Source organism: Leucoraja erinacea, chromosome 5, assembly GCF_028641065.1.
Source record: "Leucoraja erinacea ecotype New England chromosome 5, Leri_hhj_1, whole genome shotgun sequence".
NCBI lineage: Eukaryota > Metazoa > Chordata > Chondrichthyes > Rajiformes > Rajidae > Leucoraja > Leucoraja erinaceus.
In genome coordinates this window covers 82,189,049-82,211,015 of record NC_073381.1, presented here as the reverse complement: position 1 = coordinate 82,211,015, position 21,967 = coordinate 82,189,049, and the positions used below count along the sequence as shown (strand labels likewise).

Below are 21,967 nucleotides of genomic sequence, written 5' to 3'. Positions count from 1 at the left end.
ATGTACGGCGGCAGGCGCGGGCACACCGCGACGCCCTGTGTCTCCCTTTCAAGGGAGATGCTAAAAATGCATTTCGTTGTCTCTGTACTGTACACTGACAATGACAATAAATTGAATCATTTCATTTCAAGACATACCGAGAGACATACAATGCAATGCAAAACAAAAAATTAACTGTGACATGTCACATGTGATGATAAAGTATCAATCAATAAATAAAATATTAATCAATCTAAGCAGTACTTTCAGGAATTAGGAGAATGTTAAATACAAGTGTGCTGAAAGCATTGGAAACCAACAAATGCAATAATGCCACAATCACCTAGCATACCATCTGGCATTTGTTTATAAACCAGGCAAATTAACGTTTCGACCATGAATTCTCCATTAGAAGTGTATGATAACTATGAATGATAAAAACTAAGTTTAAGAAGGAACTGCTGTGCTGGACAATCGAAGGTAGACAAAAATTCTGGAGAAACTCAGCGGGTGAGGCAGCATCTGTGGAGCGAAGGAAATAGGCCACATTTCGGGACCAGACGCTTCTTCAGACTGATGTAGGGTGGGGGGGGAGGGGGCGGGAGGAAGAAAGGAAGAGATGGAGACAGTGGGCTGAGGGAGAGCTGGGAAGGGGAGGGGAAAGAAGAAGAAAGCAGGGACTACCTGAAATTGGAGGTCAATGTTCATACCGCTGGGGTGTAAACTACCCAAGCGAGATATGAGGTGCTGCTCCTCCAATTTACGGTGGGCCTCACTCTGGCCATGGAGGCCCAGGACAGAAAGGTCGGATTCGGACTGGGTGGGGGAGTTAAAGTGCTGAGCCACCGAGAGATCAGGTTGGTTATTGCGAACCGAGCGGAGGTGTTGGGTGAAGCTATTGCCAAGCCTATGCTTGGTCTCAACGATGTAGAGCAGGTGACATCTAGAGCAGCGGATGCAATAGATGAGATTGGAGGAGGTGCAGGTGAACCTCTGCCACACCTGGAAAGACTGCTTGGATCCTTGAATGGAGTCCAGGGGGGAGGTAAAGCGACAAGTGTAGCATTTCCTATGGTTGCAAGGGAAAGTGCAAGGAGAGGGGGTGGTTTGGGTGGGAAGGGACGAATTGACCAGGGAGTTACAGAAGGAGCGGTCTCTGCGGAAAGCCGAAAGGGGAGGAGATGGGAAGATGTGGCCAGTGGTGGGATCGCGTTGGAGGTGGCGAAAATGTTGGAGGATTATTTGTTGTGACGGCTGGTAGGGTGGAAGGTGAGGACAAGGGGGACTCTGCCCTTGTTACGAGTGGGGGGGATGGGGAGTGAGAGCAGAGTTACGGGGTATAGAAGAGACCCTGGTGAGAGCCTCATCTATAGTAGAAGAGGGGAACACCCGTTCCCTGAAGGGCATTAGGGATGTCCTCATTCTTCAGGAAACGGGGGTTCCCCTTTTCTACTATAGAGGAGGCTCTCACCATGGCCAGAGTGAGGCCCACCGTAAATTGGAGGAGCAGCACCTCATATTTCGCTTGGGTAGTTTACACCCCAGCGGTATGAGCATTGACTTCTCCAATTTCAGGCAGTCCCTGCTTTCTCCTTCTTTCCCAGCTCAGCTCGTATCTGCCTCTTCCTTTCTTCTTCATTGGGTTCACTGAGTTGACACAAGGGACTGTAGATGCTGGGAACTTAAGCAACAAAGGCAGAGTGCTGGAGATACCCAGAGGGTCAGACAGCATCTGTACAGGCAGCAGCTTCCAAATCTGTCTGAAGAACAGTACAATCCTCCAGAGATGCTGCCTGACCCACTGACTCTCAACAGGAGCTGCCTGGCCCATTACAACCCTCCACGTATGCTGCATGATTCACTGCCATCCTCCACAGATGCTGTCTGGCCCATCGAGGCATGCCATAAATACTACCTGCCCAATTGAGATTTTCCAGATGCTACCTGACCCTCTCTACAGGTACTACCTGACCCTCTCCACACATGCTGCCTAATCCACTACAGGTGCTACCTGACCCTCTCTACAGGTGTTGCCTGACCCTCTTCACAGGTGTCGCCTGACCCTCTTCACAGGTGCCACCTGACCCACTACTGTTGCTGCCTGACCCTAGAGGTGCTGCCTGACCCTCTCCCCAGGTACTGCCTGTAGATCAGTCACCATATTGCTGGTGCACTATGTTCCTGATCCATGTCGGGTTTTTGTAATAACTTCATGTGGAATGCAACCTAGCTAGCGCGTGCTTAGTGTGTAGGGCACGGTCGAAAAGATTTGTTCACGACGCTGAAATGTAAGGAGGCTTTTCACTTGGTTTCCAACTCCAATAAATAATAAAAGACTATATGAAGTTAAACGGCTTATCGTTATTGGAGCTTCATACATTTTTTTTTAGAAGAGATGCTTTATTATACATGTTCAGACATTTTCTTGGACAGGAGGTTCATATCCATCTGCTCGATCATCTATAGCACCAGCCTCTTCTGATGTTTTGCTTGTGCCGCTTCCTCCTTCTTCATGCAGCTCCATCAGTTTGCCCAATTCAAATTTGGGCTTCTTCAACATTTTGACCTTCCGGACATACACATCATGGAGCGGATAAATGGATTGACAAGCTTTCTCAATATCCTTGCCAATGCTGTCTGGGATCAATTTATTGACTATCTCCTTGAGATTGTTGGTTTGAACTTCGCGAGTTATGATTTCCACCATCTTCTTGCGGATTGTACGAACCTGCTGTTGCTGAGCAAGGGAGTTTTTGCGAATCAGGTTGTTACGCTTCTTAGTAAAACCAACACAAACAAGGCGCAGGAGGTACCCATCTGTGGTTTTGACATCAACGTGAGCTTCAATCATGTTCTGCCATTTTCTGACCATCGAGCACATCTTATCACGTGTTAAGTTCATCCCGTGAAAGTTGGTCAGGCAGTTCTTGCCCTGAACATACTCGACGATCAGCTTAAATTTGCGACAGGCCACTTCTTCGTTCTGTGAGTCAGCAAGACTCACCTCAAATATACGGCCTTTCAAGCCTTCTGAGGCAGATTTAGCTCCCTGAGTTCTTCTAACCAAAGTTTTACCCAGGGTCCTAATGTTAAACATTGTTGGAGCCTTGACATCATACCAGTCCTTCTTGGAGAAGGGGTCCACAACCTTATTCTTGGCTCCCCTCTTGATGCCTTTGCTCAGCTGCTTGTTCTTGCCGACTGCCATGTCGCCCACAAGTGCACTACAGGTGACCCTCTACAGGTGCTGCTTGACCCTTTCCTCAGGTGCTGCCCTGACCCACTATAGGTGCTGCCTGACCCACTATAGGTGCTGCCTGACCCACACGTGTCGCCTGACCGTCTCCTCAGGTGCTGCCCTGACCGACTGCAGCTTTGCAGCACTTTCTCCTTCACTCATCGGGTCGCATCGCAGTTGCGCCACAATCGCCCCTGCGCCTGCGCAGTGCCCGTGCCGTGCCGCCCCTCCCCCAGAGGCGGCGGTTGCCATGGCAGAGGCGGCGGTTGCCATGGCAGAGGCGGCGGTTGCCATGGCAGAGGCGGCGGTTGCCATGGCAGCGCGGCGGCGGCGGCGGCCATTGGGGATAACTGGCCCCCGGGGCGCGGCCGGTAACCATGGAGATTTCTCCGGCCCAGGTCTTGGCGTCCCTGCCGCAGCCCGATGCGGCCCACGAGAAGGCCAGATGGTGCTGGGCCGAGCGTCGCGGCGCCAAGTCTCCGCTGGCGGCGGGGGCGGGGGCGGTGATGGTGGGGACGGCAGGCGAGCGGGAGGTGCAGGTCAGCGCCACGGCCGAAGTGTCGGCGCTGCCCGACCGTGCCCGGGTTTGCGTGCTGGTCGGCAGCAGGAAGGAGGCGGCCGTGCAGGCCAAGGGCAGCGTGATCCGGCGGCTCGACTACATCGTGCAGAGTGTGAGGGGCCACGGTGTCCAGGTGAGGAGAGGAGAGGAGAGGAGAGGTGGTGAAAGGCGGTGGTGCAGCGGTAGAATTGCTGCCTTACAGCGCCAGAGACCCGGGTTCAATCCTGACTATGTAGCAATGTTACAACATTTTGAGATGTTAAAAGTCAAGTCTGCAATTTATCCCATCAGATACCCAATTCGCTTTCATATCTTCAGTATTAAAAAAGTTATGGCCATTTTCATACTCGGAAATTAGCATCTTGTTCCCTATAGGGTGATTTCACTAAAGGTCACTAGAGCGTAGATCCGCACCCACGTGACCAAAATTCTCAAGTGGAGGACACTCGAGGGTTCGGTACATGTTAGTGGATGGGAAAAAACACATTTTCCCACCCGTTAAAAACATAGAAAACGGCGAGGTTGTGAGCTGTAATTTACTGTGCCAGTCGGGGTGACCGTGAGGCACAGCTACCTAGATTTACAGGGGGAAAAAAAGATAGCAAGTAAGGTAAATTCAAGAGGGAACTGAAGGTGCCAAACCGGCGGAAATGAACAGCCGACATTTGCCGTGGATATTTACAGGTCCAAAATATCGGGAATTATCGCGTTTGTTCGCTGAATTTATCAAAAGTAAGTTAATAATGCCTTACTTTTGATGAAATTCAGCGAGCAAACGCGATAATTCCTGATATTTTGGACCTGTAAATATCCACGGCAAATGTCGGCTGTTCATTTCCGCCGGTTTGGCACCTTCAGTTCCCTCTTGAATTTACCTTGCTATCCTTTTTTCCCCCTGTAAATCTAGGTAGCTGTGCCTCACGGTCACCCCGACTGGCACAGTAAATTGCAGCTCACAACCTCGCCGTTTTCTATGTTTTTAACGGGTGGGAAAATGCGTTTTTTCCCATCCACTAACATGTACCGAACCCTCGAGTGTCCTCCACTTGAGAATTTTGGTCACGTGGGTGCGGATCTACGCTCCAGTGACCTTTAGTGAAATCACCCTATTGCTTTTCCATTGACTTAACACAAAAGCTGTGATCGAGGACAGTCAAAAGCCCACAACATCCTTAAAAATTAAGAGAACTGAATGAAATTTTCACTTATTAAGGATTGAAGCATTCTGAAACAAATATGAAACGTCTTATTTGGATGACCTGAAATTAAAGCATATAATTAGTTAGTTATCTAATTGGAGCTAATCTCAAAATTGACCATTGTGACGGAAATAGTAATAAACACCCAGACTGCCTTGAAAATTCAAATATGTGATATTCTCAAGATCAGAACTTTAATATTATTGTATTATATGTGGTAAGTCCGTAACAGATAGGTAAATAAATTACAATTTCTAGCAATAGACCAAGTCTTTATGGAGAAGATCAGTTGCTAGCTAGTACATTGGCATATCGTAATCAGTAGCATCATCATATTCCTCAGATTGTAACCAATAAGCAACACTGTACTCTGTTTTTCCTCAACTTTTCAATTGTGGCATTGTAAACTACAAGTTTTTGCTCTTCAAACCACGCATGACATGCCTTTCTGCCCACTACTTTCCCATTAAGAATGTCCTGTAGATCATCACATTTAGAGTAGTCCAAATTCAGATAATCTCTGCAAATGCTGTCTAAATCAGTCTCTTTTGCTGGGCATTTGGATTGCTAGCTAGTGCATTGGCATATCATATTTTTTTTAATAGCCTAAGTATCCAAATAACAAACTAATCCCATTCACACATGAATTCACAATGTAACATGATTTTAAAATCTCACTGTCATGAACATATGCCAAATGGAAGGAATTTAATGTTTAATTCCCATAAATTAATCTAGAAACATCCACTCTCAATATAATCAAAATTATTATTTTTTGCACATTACATGTGACTAAAACTGTTGTGGATATTTAGTATAACAATATTGATTATGGATAGACAATTACACAAAATATAGACGATTTAGATGCTCTTATGACATGATTGTCCAAAAAAAAGAGAATTTTAATAATCTTGCGAGTGGGTGTTTCTGGAATGCGATCGATTGGAACGTTGCCGTTGCCGTGAATTTTAACCCCATATCGGCAGGCAAAGACATGGCCGAATCGTTTGGGGACTAAATAACATTTTTGCATCGTAAAATTAGTCTAAAGCCACCCCAAGAAGCAAGATTATATGTGAAATAAACGACTCACCCTTTGTTTTGTCCTGATATTACGATCCTGAAGGCATTGTGGGTGTTCGAAGTCGCGTTTTACTTTAATCCAACTATTAAATTGTCCAGTGATTTATTTATTTATTTTTAAAACCGGGAACGGAAGTCTGATCGATTTTTCTTCATCGACTAGCAGCCCGAGGAAATCCCTCTCTGACAAGCGATACAAACCTGCATTTTAACGGTGGGAAATAGACAGATGATGTTTCTTCAAGACTAGTGGTGGCATAATGATGCAGCTAAGAGAGCTGCTGCCAGAGGCTTGGATTCAATCTAGACCTTGGGTGCCGACTGTGTGGAGCTTGTTAGTTCTCCCTATGATAGCATGGGTTTCCTCCGAGTGCTCCGGTTATCTCTCGCATCTCAAAGATGTGTCGGTTTGTAAGTTAATTGGCTTCTGTAAATTACCCCAAGTATGGAGGGAGCAGATGAAAAAGTGCGATAACATAGAACTAGTGTGAACGGGTGGTCGGTGTGAACAGGTGGTCGGTGTGAACGTGGTGGGCCTGAGGGACTGTTTCCAGGCAGTATATCTAATCTAAACCAGATCCAAAACATCATCGTCCATTGGCCTCTCAAGATGCTGCCTGACTTGCTAAGTTCCAGCAGCATCTTTTTTGCAGGGTCTTGAAGGTGAGCAGATAGTTATGGAGAAGGAAGGAAGGTAGTGAAAGTGTCAGATATGAAGCAAGAAGTAGGGAAAACTGGACACTATTTCTAAAAAGCAGTAAGATGATTTTCATTGGCGTCCTCTATATTTATCCCTCTACCAGTCATTAGGAGATTGCAGGACCCTTGTACATGAATTGCCCCATGCACCTACGACTACAAGGTCAAATAATTAACTTTGTAGTTGTGTGGGAAATTCTGAATTTGGGAAAGGTGTTAATTAAATGCAAGTGTTTAATTGCTAATGGTTCTGTCCTGTTGTAAATAATTGTATTTCAGAAACTCATGGATTTGCATTCTGAAGTTGTTGGTTTGAATTAGCTCTGACTGTGTCACGTCATTTGTCACACTTGTAGAGATGTATAATATGTCAGTGATGATTTCTGGCATCATTAGCAACGTATTGTTAATACCCACCTGCTTAAAGTGACCTAATAATGAACTGATGGTTAACAATGCAGTAAACCTGCTTCAAAGATATATTTCCTCTTTTTGGTAATCATTGTTACCACTGATATCTCCCAGATGTTTAGTTGTTGCGGGTACTATTGCTACACTGGGAAGATATTTGAGAGTTTTACTTTGTATTAATTGTATTTGCAGTAAATGATGGCATCAAACATCTGGAATGTATTTTGTTGCCTTTTGATATGACATATTTATGTACAAAAGTGACTTGCATTTATAAAGACCCAATCAAAATGTAGGACTCATCTGACGATATGGCTCGAACCGAAACGTCACCCATTCTTTCGCTGCCTGTTTCTCTGAGTTATTAAGTAAATATAGCACATTGTATGCAATCAGTCAGCTCCAGTGTATAATAATTAATGACCAAATATTCTAGCACCGAGATACTGATGGTGTAATGGATATTGGCTTGGATACCATCGTCATGAGCTCCACTGGCCATTTTTAACCTGACATAATAGGATCTTTTATGATCTTTTGCCAAGTATGCCACTCGGCTCCTCCCGCCTACTCGGCTGCTCAATAAAATCATCACCGATCTAATGCTAAACTTGTCTAAACCAGTAGCCGGAAAATCTCTTGCTTATGTAGAATCCATCAAATTATCTACCCAAAAAGATGACACACTTCTCTGGATAGAAGGAATGGGTGATGTTTCGGGTCAAGACCCTTCTTCTGACTGGCCCGGCAGTTTGAAGAAGGGTCTCAACCCTAAACGTCACCCATTCCTTCTATCCAGAGATGCTACCTGTCCCGCTGAGTTTCTCCAGCATTTTCATAAGATCATAAATGATAGGAGTAGAATTCAGCCGATCAAGTCTACTCCGCCATTATTTCATGGCTGATCTATCTTTCCTTCCTAACCCCATTCTCCTGCCTTCTCCCCATAACCACTGTCACCTATTTTGTGTCTATCTTCGGTGTAAACCAGCATCTGCAATTCCTTCCTACACAAGATGACACACTTCTCTGCTTTAAAATCTCTTAATTTAAAAGAACAGCTTTGGCATTGGTTTATTATTGCCACATTTACCAATGTACAGTGAAAAAATTTGTTTGTGAGCTGTCCAGTCAAATCACAGTATAGATGAGTACGATCAAGTCATATGCAAGTACTAATATGTAGTGCAAAGAGAAAAATACTAGGGTGCAGAATATAATGTTACAGCATCATATAGCATTACAGTTACAAAGAAAGTGTAGATTTAAAAAAGTGCAAGGTCTGTATGAGGTAGGTTGGAAGGTTGGGTCTACATCCTAGCTAATGGGAAGTGGTCTGATAACAGTAGAGAAGCTGTTGCTGAACTTGGTGGCTCATGCTTTCAAGCTCAAATATTTTTTGCATGAGGGGAGAGGGAGGAAAAGTGGATCGTGTGATTGTGTGACTGTTTTTTGAACTGGAGTTTATGTATATGAGATAATCCTTGTGTTCAGAATCGTTCCAGTGCTTTTCTGATGTGTATAATTTCACTGGGATGAAAACCATCCTTAATACCTGCATTCCTGGATATGAAGCATTCTCTTGCTGTTGGTAGTGTCAGTTCTAGTTGTTGGTGTTTAAATCACTGCTGGGCATATGCACAATAATGAGAATGCAGTCAACTGAACCAGATTTGTCACTGTTAATTAGTCCCTTTAGAGTAGTATATACTCTAAGGTGTTTAAATTGTTTACAATAGTGATTGCCTATTCTGAGTAAATATTTAGAGCAGATTCTAAAATTATAGTTATCATAATGTGGACTATCTGCATAGTTGAGTGGCAAATTTGGAAGGACAGTCCATTGGTGGCTTGCTGTAATTTCTAACACCTCATCAGTGCCATCAACTGGAACTTAATGGTACTACAACTTTTGATGTCTGACATCTTTGATATGAGAAGTCCACAACTAATAGCAAAACTGTATCACTAACAATGAACATATGGAATTGGTGAGAATAAGAAAAATATAATGAACAGTGCCTGAACCAAGATTAGTGCATTGTGAGAGGTGATGAATAATTTGTTTAAAAAAAAACATGAAACTACTTTTTCATTTGGGAACATAAGGGAGATTCAGAGGAGCCTTGTCTTCAAGTACAGGTAAACAATAATGAAAAGTGGAGATTAAATCCTATTTCCTGGCATAAAAGGCATCAAGGTCTCACATGAGTTATTCATCTATGTGAAAAGGTTATCAAATAAATGACAAGTGTGCAACATTTATTCAGGTTGCTTCATTTGAAATTTTGATATGTGTAACTTGTCACATTGAAGCAATCTGACAGAAACAGAATTTTGCTGAATGAACCATTATCTGTGGGTAATACAAAATGTAACATCTTGATGGCAATATGAAAGGTAAATTGACTTTTACAGGTAAATTTGCTATGATGCCTGTTTCCTTTACGCAAATTGGATATAACACCATTGATGAATTGGGAAGCATTATTTGTATATTGTAGAATAAATTGTTTATTACTCAATTTTGATTGGGAAATAATTTAAAAATTACTTTGGAAATTGACAAGCAGAAGAAAAAGTTGACAAGCAAAAACAAATTTGAGGGGGAAAAATGCTTCTCTCTTGCCTCCCCAAAATCAACATCAGCACCTGAAAACATGGTTTATCAATTTTATCGCAAGTTAGTCATTGAAATTGAAAAGCAATCACTTCCATTGACACGTATGGAATGATACTCCAGTAAACAATGTTGCATGCAGACTGTGTTTTACTGTAACAAAAATAACCATATAGCTATTAAAAATATGTTTTATTTTGTAAACCCGTGGGGAGTGGAATACATTGTTATTGAGTCAGAAATTCTCTATCCCCTAATCACCTTTTCCCCATTGACACAAATAATTTTCTGACACGATCTTCTTAAGAAGCCAACTATTGTCTTAGAGCAGAAATATTGCACTACAAAATCTAATAGAACATTGTTAAATATCTTGGGCCAGTTTCATTACATAATAACATTTCATTTCATTGACTTGCAGAGAATCGATTAGTGAGCAAAGGCCATACAGATTAATATTTTGTTGAATGTTTTTATGCTCTTAAGAGAAGATCATACTTCTAGAATTCTAGAATTTTCTTTTGAAACTGAATGCGATCCTCATAGTATATGTACCTACGTAGACCAATGTTGGCTTTGATTCAATCCAGCTGAGTTCTTGACAGGACAATTCCTGACCTTGTCCTTGCACTAGCCCAAGAAAAATCTACAGGCATATTCATGTTAGGTTCAGATTTGGGATACACATATTTTATGTGATTCCAAAAATGCACAGACTAGGAAAATCCAATATTTTGTGTTCAAATAATGTAACAGCTTGCTTCCACTGTCTGGAACAATTGTGGGATGTATTTGACCCACTGAATCCTATTCGTGTTCAATTGAAATAAATGTCTTCTGTTGACCAGTGAGAAATAACTTGGGAGGTGGAGGCTCAACAGTTAGCTGCTCATAAGGTAAAGCATCCATACAGTTGGGCAAAGATTTTATTGTGATTACAGTTCTACGTTCCCACCTACACTACTTCAGTTTGTTTTCAAATTATTTTATTTTATTGTAGGAGGAGAATATTACAGTGACAAAGGATTTTCGCCGAATTGAAAATGGCTATCAGATGGAAGCAGAGGTATAATTTATTTTTAACTTTCATAAATTTGTAAAAAGATGCAGGGTATCACTGCTCTTGGCAAGGTAATTGATTTGGGTAAACCTTTTTTACCGTCATTCAACTGCAAGTTATTTCAGTTACCAACATAATAACAGTTCAAGCAATAGTGTTGTGTAGTGGTTGTTGAGAAAAACTATTCTTGAACTTGATGGTCATGCTATTCAGCCTCCTGTACCACCTTCCCGATGTTAGGAGCTCGATGACTCTAAATGGAAAATTGACCTTTCTTGTCGAAGATTTAGAGCAGAAGACATCTCACTTCAATTATGTAGAGCCCTTGTGAATCCACATCTAGATCATTATCTCCATGTTTGATCTCCCTATTTGAGGAAGTTGTACTTGTGATAGAGAAGGTGGCACCTGGGATGGTGAATTTGTCATTTAAAGGAGACATTTGCACTCTCAGCTCCTACACTCTTTAGTTTGGGTGATCTCTTTAGAACACACACAATCTTGCAGGTCATGACTGAGTAGATGATGGGGGGGGGGGGGGGGGGTAATGCTTCCACTGGCTAGTGTGACTAGAACTAGAATCACAAGCTTAACATAAGGCATCACCCACTCTGGATAGAGATGAGAAGATATTTTTGAACATTTGAAATTGTGGTTGTTTAAAAAGTTCAATGCAAAGATCAATATATTTTGAGTTATTCAGGACATGAAAAGAATTGGAGTTTGTTTAGGAAAATAGTACAGAGGTCAGAGATCAACCATCTCCAAGGCCTGCTCCTGTTTCTTATGACTTATCCAAACCTCAAGGCAAGAGCATAGATTCCTCATTTCAATTGCAATGGAACACAATGAACAGTGGAACAAGGAACAGTCCATCAGAGGCCCTCTGCCCACAATGTGTGTGCCGAACATTGTGCACTCTGCATTGATTAGTACGGGTGTGTTACGGGGAGAAGACAGGAGAATGGGGTTGAGAGGGAAAGTTAGATCAGCCATGATTAAATGGTGGAGTGGACTTGATGGGCCGAATGGCCTACTTCTCCTATGACTTGTGAACTTGTGAAAATGAGAACATGGCCAAACTGATGTGCGTTGTTGATGATATTGGCAGCCTTTTTGAGGCAGTGCCTCCTGATAGATATCTTCAATGTTGGGGAGGTCAGTACCTGTGATGGACTAGGCGGGAACATTACTCAATAGTTCGGGCAAAAAACACCAACCAAGAGGAGATCATAGAACTTTCTTTCCCAGGATAGAAATGTTGAACACTAGAGATCATAGCTTCTAGGTGAGAGGGGGGGGGGGGGGGGGGATTTAAATGAGATGTGCCGGGCAAGTTATTTACACAATGAATGACAGATGCCTATTGTGTTGTCAGGTGTGGTGGTGTGGAAGCAGATATGGAAGTGGTATTGATCAAGGGGGGATATGGATCATGTGCAGGTAAAGGGGACTAGTTTAATTTGGTATCACGTTAGCGACAGACTTTGAGCTGAAAGGCCTGTTTCTGTGCTGTATGGTTCTACTGTAAACACATCTACTGTACCATCTACTGTAAACACATACGGCATCTTGTTGATCCTTGAAAGAACGCGATTGTTTCTTATTGTGATCTTCCATTGGAGAAAAGTGGAAAAGTACTACTTCTGTTACAGAAAATAGCATCAATGATTAATCAATTGGTCAGTCAGTTAAAGTTCAAAAAAGATTATGTCCTTCATATATTATCATTAAGCAAGAGAATTTGATATTAGTTTTGCATTTAAAAGATCGTTTGTCTCTGCCCTTTCCTAGATCTCTGTTATATTCAGTGATTTTGCCAAGATGGAAGATTTGTGCAACCTGTTGGTAGAAAAATTAGACAGTTCAGTCATTATTGGTTCACCTCAATACTTCCACACAAGCGAAGCTGTGGAAAACATAAGGTAAGCGTGAATATTGGGCAGAATCAGAACATGTTAATGAGTTAACAGGTTGGCTCAACAAAAATATTTTAGATTGCTTAATTGGATTCCTAAAACCTTTTTCCTTCTATTTTGATTTTTCACATGTTCAATATTTAGAAGAACTGAAATTCCTGGAATTGACCCATTGCCATTAGTTAAAACTTGAACAAATCCACACAGATGCATCATCTGGGCATATACGTCGAGAAATGAGAGATGATAATGTTTTTTTATTTACATTTTTCTGCATAAATTCCAAGAGAATTCATGTGATTTTGTATCACTGTTGTCTTTAGTAGTGATTTTATGGATGCGGGAGTCGTCTGTGCCGAGAGGGGAGTTGGTGGCCAGGAGGGGGGGTGGGGGGGGGGAAGAAGGGGAAGAGGATACGCTGCACTCCCTCTATAGCAAGAATGTCCTTCCTCAAATTAGGAGACCAAAACTGCACACAATACTCCAGGTGTGGTCTCACCAGGGCCCTATACAACTGGGCCCTATACAACTGCAAGGACCTCTTTGCTCCTATACTGAACTCCTCTTGTATGAAGGCCAACATGTGTTAGCTTTCTTCACTGCCTGCTGTACCCGCATGCTTACTTTCATTGACTGATGAACAAGGACCCCCAGATCCCGTTGTACATCCCCTTTTTCCCAACCTGACACCATTCAGATAACAATGTGCCTTCCTATTCTTGCCTCCAAAGTGGATAATCTCACATTTATCCACATTATACTGCATCTGCCATGCATCTTCCCACTCACCCAACCTGTCCTTCACTCTGTATCCTCATAGCATCCTCTTCACAGTTCACACTGCCACCCAGCTTTGTGTCATCTGCAAATTTGTTAATGTTACTTTTAATTCCTTCATCTAAGTCATTAACGTATATTGTAAATAGCTGCGGTCCCTGCATCGAGCCTTGCGGTATCCCACTAGTCACTGTCTGCCATTCTGAAAGGGACCCGTTAATCTCTTCTCTTTGTTTCCTGTCTGCCAACCAATTTTCTATCCATGTCAATACCCTACCCCCAATACCATGTGCTCTAATTTTGCCTACTAATCATCTGTGTGGGGCCTTATCAAATGCTTTCTGAAAGTCCAGGTACACTACATCCACTGGCTCTCCCCTTGTCCATTTTACTTGCTACATCCTCAAAGAATTCCAGAAGATTTGTCAGGCATGTTTTCCCCTTCGTAAATCCATGTTGACTTGGACCGATCTTGTTACTGCTATCCAAATGCGCCGCCATTACATCTTTGATAATCGACTCCAGCATCTTCCCCAGTACCGATGTCAAGCTAACTGGTATATAATTCCCTGCTTTCTCTCTCCCTCCTTTCTTGAACAGTGGGATAACATTAGCTACCCTCCAATCCACAGGAATTGAACCAGAATCTATAGAACATTGGAAAATGATCACCTTCAGGTTCAGCGTTGACATCAGTGTGAATGCTGAAATTCTGAAGCTGCAGGCAGCAGCTCATCAGCATTTCCCAAATGCATCATGACATTTCCTCTTGAATCCATCCTTCAATTTGACAGCATTTCTATTCATTTGAATGGAGGGGAGCAGCTGCAAGGGATCAGGGCATGGTTTAATTTCTATCTTAAATTGGTTTAGTTAAATGTTTCAATTACTTTTGTTTCAATTTTTGGTAATAGAATATCGTTATTAGTTTTGGAATGTCTGAATGCTTCTGAATGTCAGAAACTTTCAGAAGAAGTCAGTTTTAGCAGCTCGAAATGCCAGAGTGAGTTTTTTTGTCCATTATTTATATGCACAAGGCTTACTGGGAGTCCCAATTGATGGGATTGCTGCCCAGGAGACCTTGCAGCTGTGCAGGACATTTGGCACTGTGGATGGAGCTTGACTTTGTACAGTAAATAGCAGAAGATCCAACCCGAGTACACTGCTGACTGGAAAAACTGGCCCAATATGTTTCTATGGTGGAAATTCTTTTATAGTTCCTATAGAATAGAATAGAATAGAATTACCTTTATTGTCATTCAGACCTTACGGTCTGAACGAAATGTCGTGCCTGCAGTCATACATACAATAATCCAATAATAAACAACAAACACAAATTACCATCCACCACAGTGAGTCCTCCAAACACCTCCTCACAAAAAAGTAAAAACAAACGGACTGCAGGCGAGCCGCTGCTGCCAGGGCAGCGCCACCACTTCCTATCATCAATGTTCAAATGAAAATATTTGACTCGCTTAACATGTTCTACTCTACTCTCTTAACATCTATTATATCAACACTTAAAAGCTGAATCTAACTTTTTTTAAATGACTATAATATCTATACTATCCCTTCTATTGGTATTATAAGCGTGTGAATTAATCCAACTGGATTTAGGAGTTTCAGGTGAGGTGGCCTAAATTTAATATGAACCTGAGGGTCAAGCAACTTTTTCACTCTGAGGGTGGTGGGTGTATGGAACAAGCTGCCATAGGAGGCAGTTGAGGCAGGTACTACAACAGCATTTAAAATACACTTGGACAGGAACATGGATAGGTTTAGAAGGATATGGGCCAAATATGGGCAAATTGGACTAGTTTAGATGGGCATGGATGTGTTGGGCTGAAGGGCCTGTGTCCATGCTCTATGACTCTGAGACTTTTATTGAAATGTATTGTTAAGCCTTAATTCATGCAGTGTGGGTTTAGTTCACTGAAGACCAAAGCAGGCAAATAGAATTTAGCATGTCCTATTTATATATCCTGCACAGGCTGTTTGGAACAATCCCGAGAATAAGTTTGATGCACCAGGATCTCACAAGGGGAGAAGGATGAAACCTAGGTTTCCTGTTTGTTTTAAAAACAATGACCACCTTTCCTTACCTGGCTTATTTTAACTGGCTGCTGGCTCTGGCAGTTTTGCCTTGCCACAGGGGGTCACCACAGCACCCTAACTCAGGTCTTTGATTACAATGGCATGATTATATCATCAGAGCTTGACCTGCATGTTTGAAGAGGACCTCACTAGCTTCCTTAGCCTCTGCAATTCAAAAAGTCAATCAGCCAGATCAGGACAGAAAATAATTAGGTTAATATCCCCTTATGATTTAATAACCACTCTGCCTCAATTCCACCAAGTTAAAATCCAAAATCTTTGATTTCATTATAATTTATTTTTAAAATACGTTGAATAAAGTTACATTAGAACTTTTTGTTATACAGACGGCAGGCATGTCTTCGAGCTGTTGCAAATTCCCGACGTAAAGCTTTTGACGTGTGCCGCTTGCTTGGACAATCGCTGGGCAGACCTTTGATCATCCGGGAAGAAGAAACCAACGAGACAGAAGGTGTTGCTTCTGAACAAGGAACACCTGACGACGCAAGGCCATTGACTATTCAACAGCAGATTAGCAATGCCTCCGTGACAGTTTATTCTAAGGTGTTTGTGACTTTTGAGCTCAAATCAAAAGATATTTGCAAAAAGAATAGTTAAATTGTGCTTTTAAGATAGCAATTACATTTTTAAAGTTTCTAATAGATTTGAAATGGCAATTCTGTTTTGTCATATGGAGATTTTTTCATGGTATAAATCTTGTATTATATAGTCCTCAATGCAAGTAAAATAGTTGCATAGGACTCTTGCATGACACATGACTCAGTGTGGAACTGATGGCAATTATGGCAATCAACATGAAAGATGATGAGGTACAAAAAAATTGGCATATTTAGTTGTATAGAATCCATTAGACACAATTATTTTTTAGATTAGATTAGATTAGATTCCTTTATTGTCCTTTTGCAGTTTGTGAAACCTGGAGTATATGTAGCACTGTCCCAATAATGTTATTTTTATACTTCCAACATTAGTACTATCCATGTCAGTATTATCAATTCTCGTTTAGCCATTTCAGTTCTGCACCACTTGACCCCAGAAACTTTATTGCTAGCCATTCATAGACTGGAGACGTAAAAAAAAAACTATGGGTGACTGCAAATCTTTTCACCCTGTGTGCATCCTTGCGGTTGTGGCAGAGTTGTTGTCACCAATGCATATCAGTGACTGACCCCTAATTCACTTGGGACTGATTGTTAGGTGCATGTTAGACATTGACTTGCCGTCAAGTTTGGGTGATCTGCCCCTACAAAGTAAGGTGTGCAATAACACTAGGGTTTTCAGAGTATTGTCTGGGAAGGGCCCCATCACGGCAGGCTACATCTTTTCGCAAAAATTGGTTAATTCCTCTCACCTGCTGGTTTTGCCTCCATTATATTAGGAATCTGCTGGAGTAAAGTTTTAAGAAAAGTGCAACTAGAAATTTATTTCAACCGTTTGCAGTTTGTGAAACCTGGAGTATATGTAGCACTATTCCAAAAGCAAATCCTCTGCCAAAAAGCATTGGACAACGGTAAGCACGTTAGGGTGGCTTGTGCCCTGAAATTTGATTGAGCTAATTCGAGCGCAACTTCCAACAATATGCTGAGAATGGTGAAAATCAAAAAAATAAGATCCACAGATGGTTGTGATCGGAAGTAGAACCAGAAAGGAATGGGTCCCGAAGGACATACTAATCCCTGCTTCTGTGGGTCCTCATGATTTAGAGTCCTACCATAGTAGCAGAGTGTTGCTACAACAAAAGCACTGCAAGTTGTGAAGGACTTAAAAGTGACACCTCTGTTCCCTTCCCCTCCCACCCTTCTCAAAAGCTTTCTTACCTAAGAGGTGAGGTAGTGCTCCTAGTTTCACTGAAAAAGGCATGTCTGCAGTGTGGGCTGCAATGTACCAAGCTTTTTGCAAAAGGGTTTCTATGGAGACATGCGAAAATGTTGATGCTGGAATATTAAGCAAAAAAAAACAAACTACTGGAGAACTCAATGGGTCAGCATCTGTGGAGGGTCTTCAGACTTCAGGCAGGAGAAGGGTCCCAACTCAAAATGTCCACTGTTCATTCCCTCCACAAATGCTGCCTGGCCCTCTGAGTTCCTGTAACACTTTGTTTTTTGTTGGAAAAAATACCTCCCTCCTCTACCCATATAGGAGGGGAGGCTCTTGGGGTACAAAAAGTCTAATTTTCATCTTGTCCCTGAGCCAATAACTCGATGGGCTTTTATTATACATGATACAACATACAATGATGAAGTCCCTGCAGGGCTTGCATTTCAGGACTGCTACAGACATGGGAATTTTGTTTTTTAGAAGTCCCATGGTATTTTCCACAATTCCAAAACTTGCATGACTCCCACCGTGGCAACACTCTGCTTCTGTAGTGGTACTGTGAATTGTGTGGAGTCAGAGAAGTGAAGATCAGCACATGATACAGGACGCATCGCAATATACAGTGCTAATTGCTGAAAATATCTGGCGCGGCAATCTCTGAGGCCAAAAGCACCATGCCTACATGTGGCGCAGACTATTGAGAAATTCTTGTGTTCCACAACGACCTGAAAGCGTGATAATGTTTCTTATTGAAGAAAAGCATGAGTTATTATTAGGAGCGCTTTTGAATACATGAGTGTAGTTACGGCAGCTGGCTGTACTTTTGATCAGCCTGCAAAGCTGGCAGATTTCAGTGCCCAAGATATCAGCTGCTCACCTCTCACAATAGTGCCTGGATGACTTCCCTGTAGCAGTAATAAACAAAGTGAGACTTTGCAGAGGTCTGCCAGCCAGTAATTTGAATGTCAACATGACCTTTGACATGAGACTAGACATGAGAACTTAGCTAAAAGTCCTCCAGTAGCTTTTCAAATATTTCAGCAATGGTATCTCGGTAAAAAAACAGAACCTGTGAGTTTTAATCAAAGATGTCCAGAGAGGATACATGGTGCTTTCGAAGAATCTGGGAGCGGTATCTCACTACATGGTTAAGATTTTGGCAAAGTCTGAGGTTCTCCATCCACACTGGATGGGCAGTTATTTCCATGTTAATGACTTCAGCGATACCTTGCTGCCAGCAGGGTCATGACTGAGGCACCCACTCAATGAGTGTGTCAGCAGCCAAAAATTGAAGAAAATGCTAAGCTATTTTATGCATTAAACACAAATAGCACCTGGAAATCCCCAGCACAATTTCTCAATGGCCTCAAACTAATACTGGTTGATCTGTCCAATTTGGACATTTAATCCAAGTTGTCCAATTCCTTCAGCGGCGGTGACGATGGGAGCCCCGGTGGCAGCAGCGCGAGACTCGACTGCAGCAGAAGCCACGGCGGTAGTGGAGCCTCGGCTGCAATGGGGGCCTTGGTGACAATGGTCGATGAGCGTGAGGGGGGAGGGGAAGACAATGGGGATCCGGTGTGGGGAGGACCACCGTGAGGGACAGTGGGAGAACAAGGAGGATCCAGTGTGCAGCTTAGTATCCGGATCCGAAACAGCTTAGAATCCTCTGCCCAGGGGAAAAGTCGTGTGTTCATTTGTTCCGGTGAAGGCGCTGGGCACATGGCAACCAGACAACAGTTGCTTGGCTTTTTCTTTTTGTTGTCACTTTTAATTTCAAGTTTTTCTGTTGGCAGACCAATTTCCCTCCAGGGATAAATAAAGTTTTATCGTATCATATCGTATCTGCCAAGTTGTCCAATTTGCACTCAGGAAATAAGAGCTAACTAATCCATTTTCTAAGAAGCTCAGTTTCCAACCTTTACTGTGATAAGCAGATTCTGATAAATCAGGAGTTTTCAGGACAGAAATTAACTCTCTATTTGTATGTGTTAAACAGGTGATGTATTCCATACTTACTGTAACTCTGGTTCTGAAAGTAGAATTTTGTAAACATTGTATTTTTAAGTCAAATAAATAAAATTTCAGTACAAAGGTAAAGCAATATGTCTGAAAAACAGATTTTAAGAAAGTCCGACAGCAAATGTTATGAATAAAAAAAATACTTTTGGAAACAGGGGATCAAAATAGATATCAAAGCACTTGACAAAAAAGCAATTATCCGGTGCAAATAAAGACGAGAGATAAGGGAAAGCATTAATACTGAATTTTTTTTTCAAGCTATATTAGCCTGTTTGTTTTTATATCACAATGTATTTTAAGTGATATGGAATACCGGACATAAAGCAACAGCATCCTCTCTTGTTTTCATAAGTGATAGGAGGAGAATTAGGCCATCCGGTCCATCAAGTCTACTCCGCTATTTGACTATGCCTAATCTATCTCTCCCTCCTAACCCTATTTACCTGCCTTCCCCCCCCCCCCCCCATTCACCCCAAGCCACCCGCCCCTCTCATTTTTTAACTTCTGACACCTGTACTAATCAAGAATCTATCTGCCTTAAATATATCCACTGACGGCCTCTGTGGTAAATAATTCCACAGATTCACCACCCTCTAACTAAAGAAATGTCTCATCATCTCCTATCGAAAAGAACATCTTTTAATTCTGAGGCTATAACCTCTAGTCCAAGACTCCCCCACTAGTGGAAACATCCTCTCCACATTCACTCTATCCAAGCCTTTCACTATTCTGTACGTTTAAATGAGGTCCCCTCTCATAAGTGATAGGAGAGAGAAAATGGGGAATTATAGACCTGTTAGCCTTGCATCGGTAGAAGGGACACTGCTTAAGGTGAGGGGGGTAAGGTTTAAAGGAGTTGTGAGGGGCAAGTTTTTTTTACATGGTTGGGGGGGGGGGGGGGGTGTGTCAAACTGGAACATGCTGCCAGTGGTGGTGGTTGAGGCAGATACGATAGTGGCATTTAAGGGACTTTTGGATAGGCATAAACATGGAATGAAGGGATGGGAATTATGTGCAGGCAGATAAGAGTTGGGTCTTGGCATCATGTTCAGCACATCCATTATGGGCTGAAGGGACCGTTCTTGTGCTGTTGTTCTTGTTCTATGCACATACAATGTGGAAATATTCATCGACCTCACATCACCCATTCTTTTTCTCCAGAGATGCTGCCTGGCCCACTGAGTTACTCCGGCACTTGGTGTCTATCGATCTGATGGGTCGGGAACTCAAAAGTTTGCCAACTTTAGGGAATGTCTGAGGTCAGGAGCTTACGAAACATTCAGGGCGTTTAAATGAATTGAAAGCCAAATATATGACACAAAAGATTTCAAAAGATAAAATGCACAGAATTGAACACTTCCAACGACAGCCAAGACGAAAGGCCAGTTTTCAACTCTCAATGTTACAACAGAAATGCTGTCACAAAGGCAATTGTTCAATTTTCAGATGCTCTTCTACATAAAATGCACTTCATTGTTCATTGAATCTGCCATGTAATATTTCAATAACTCAGTCTACATACACACACATTACTGGGCTTCATGCAGGCTTGGGATTCCAGCTCTCATTTTGATTTTAATTTTCTCTGTGCATTTAGGCTAAACAAAAGCCCGAATATCATTCCCATGCAAATTAAAGATGTCCAACATTTCTTCCATGATATTGTTTCAAGGTAACTGGTTCCTTCAAAAGAGACTGCTTCTCTTCAGGGATGAAGCAGGGTTCATTGTGCTCACCCTTAGTATTACCCCGCTGCCCCTGTACTCTCTGTGGAAGCATTGGGTTTTCCCTGTAGAATATAGGCTGAGGAGTCTTGGGTTTCCTTTACTCTTGTGATAACCTCAGAACCTGTCCCTGTTCAAGATAGGTTCTTGGATTGCCACTGAACAGCAGCTTCCAAGTGTTTCACTTTCAGTGACATAATTCTGTCCACACACTAGGCAAATCATTATTGTTCTATTATGAGAACTTCTTTCTCTCCTTTATTTTGTGCTATTTGGCTCACCATCCTGTGCATGATTCCATCTTCACGATGACAGCTTAGGACCCACCCATATTTCTTTCATCTTATTTATTAACTTCTGGCTCTTTTCTCCAATTGCTACTTGATGACCCCCTTTGTGCCTTGCCTAGAACCCCAGTCATAATGCATTCATGTACCCAGGTCTCTGTGACTGTGGCCCTCTTCTATAACCTAAATGCTTCTCACTGCCCAGGTCATTGCAAGTCAATTTCACCTCATGGACATCACATGTATGGATCTCCCACCTGGTCCGTTTATATCAAATTCACTTGCGGTATTTACACTGTTCCCACCAAAACGATGCTTCAGGACTACCACATCTCCACTGTATGGAAGATCCTGCCAACTCCACCAAGAATGAAGGGGGACTCGACAGGGGCGGGGGGGGGGTGCCTGCTGCCACATACAGCGACAGGCAGAAAATAGGACTGTTCGGTGAACT

General features: G+C 42.3%; 2 protein-coding genes across 4 annotated transcripts; one reads left to right on the top strand and one right to left on the bottom strand.

Annotated features, from left to right (window-relative positions):
- Positions 1 to 2,358: 2,358 nt before the first annotated feature.
- On the bottom strand, positions 2,359 to 3,393 carry LOC129697480 (40S ribosomal protein S3a-like). The gene has a single exon (XM_055636091.1). It carries the CDS (start codon positions 3,185 to 3,187, stop codon positions 2,393 to 2,395), a length of 795 nt encoding a protein of 264 aa, XP_055492066.1. The 5' UTR covers positions 3,188 to 3,393; the 3' UTR covers positions 2,359 to 2,392.
- A 148-nt stretch (positions 3,394 to 3,541) lies between these two features.
- Positions 3,542 to 20,979, top strand: irak1bp1 (interleukin-1 receptor-associated kinase 1 binding protein 1). 3 transcript variants are annotated; one of them, XM_055636094.1, is made up of 5 exons: positions 3,542 to 3,909; positions 10,792 to 10,857; positions 12,646 to 12,776; positions 15,989 to 16,205; positions 20,664 to 20,979. In XM_055636094.1, the coding sequence occupies exons 1-5, from the start codon at positions 3,595 to 3,597 to the stop codon at positions 20,682 to 20,684; spliced, it is 750 nt and encodes a 249-aa protein (XP_055492069.1). In that variant the 5' UTR covers positions 3,542 to 3,594; the 3' UTR covers positions 20,685 to 20,979. The 3 variants fall into 3 exon arrangements, with proteins under 3 accessions (XP_055492069.1, XP_055492070.1, XP_055492068.1); XM_055636095.1 differs by lacking the exon at positions 20,664 to 20,979 and adding an exon at positions 18,911 to 19,749 and having other exon boundaries at positions 3,543 to 3,909; XM_055636093.1 differs by lacking the exon at positions 20,664 to 20,979 and having other exon boundaries at positions 3,545 to 3,909; positions 15,989 to 17,061.
- Positions 20,980 to 21,967: the final 988 nt, after the last annotated feature.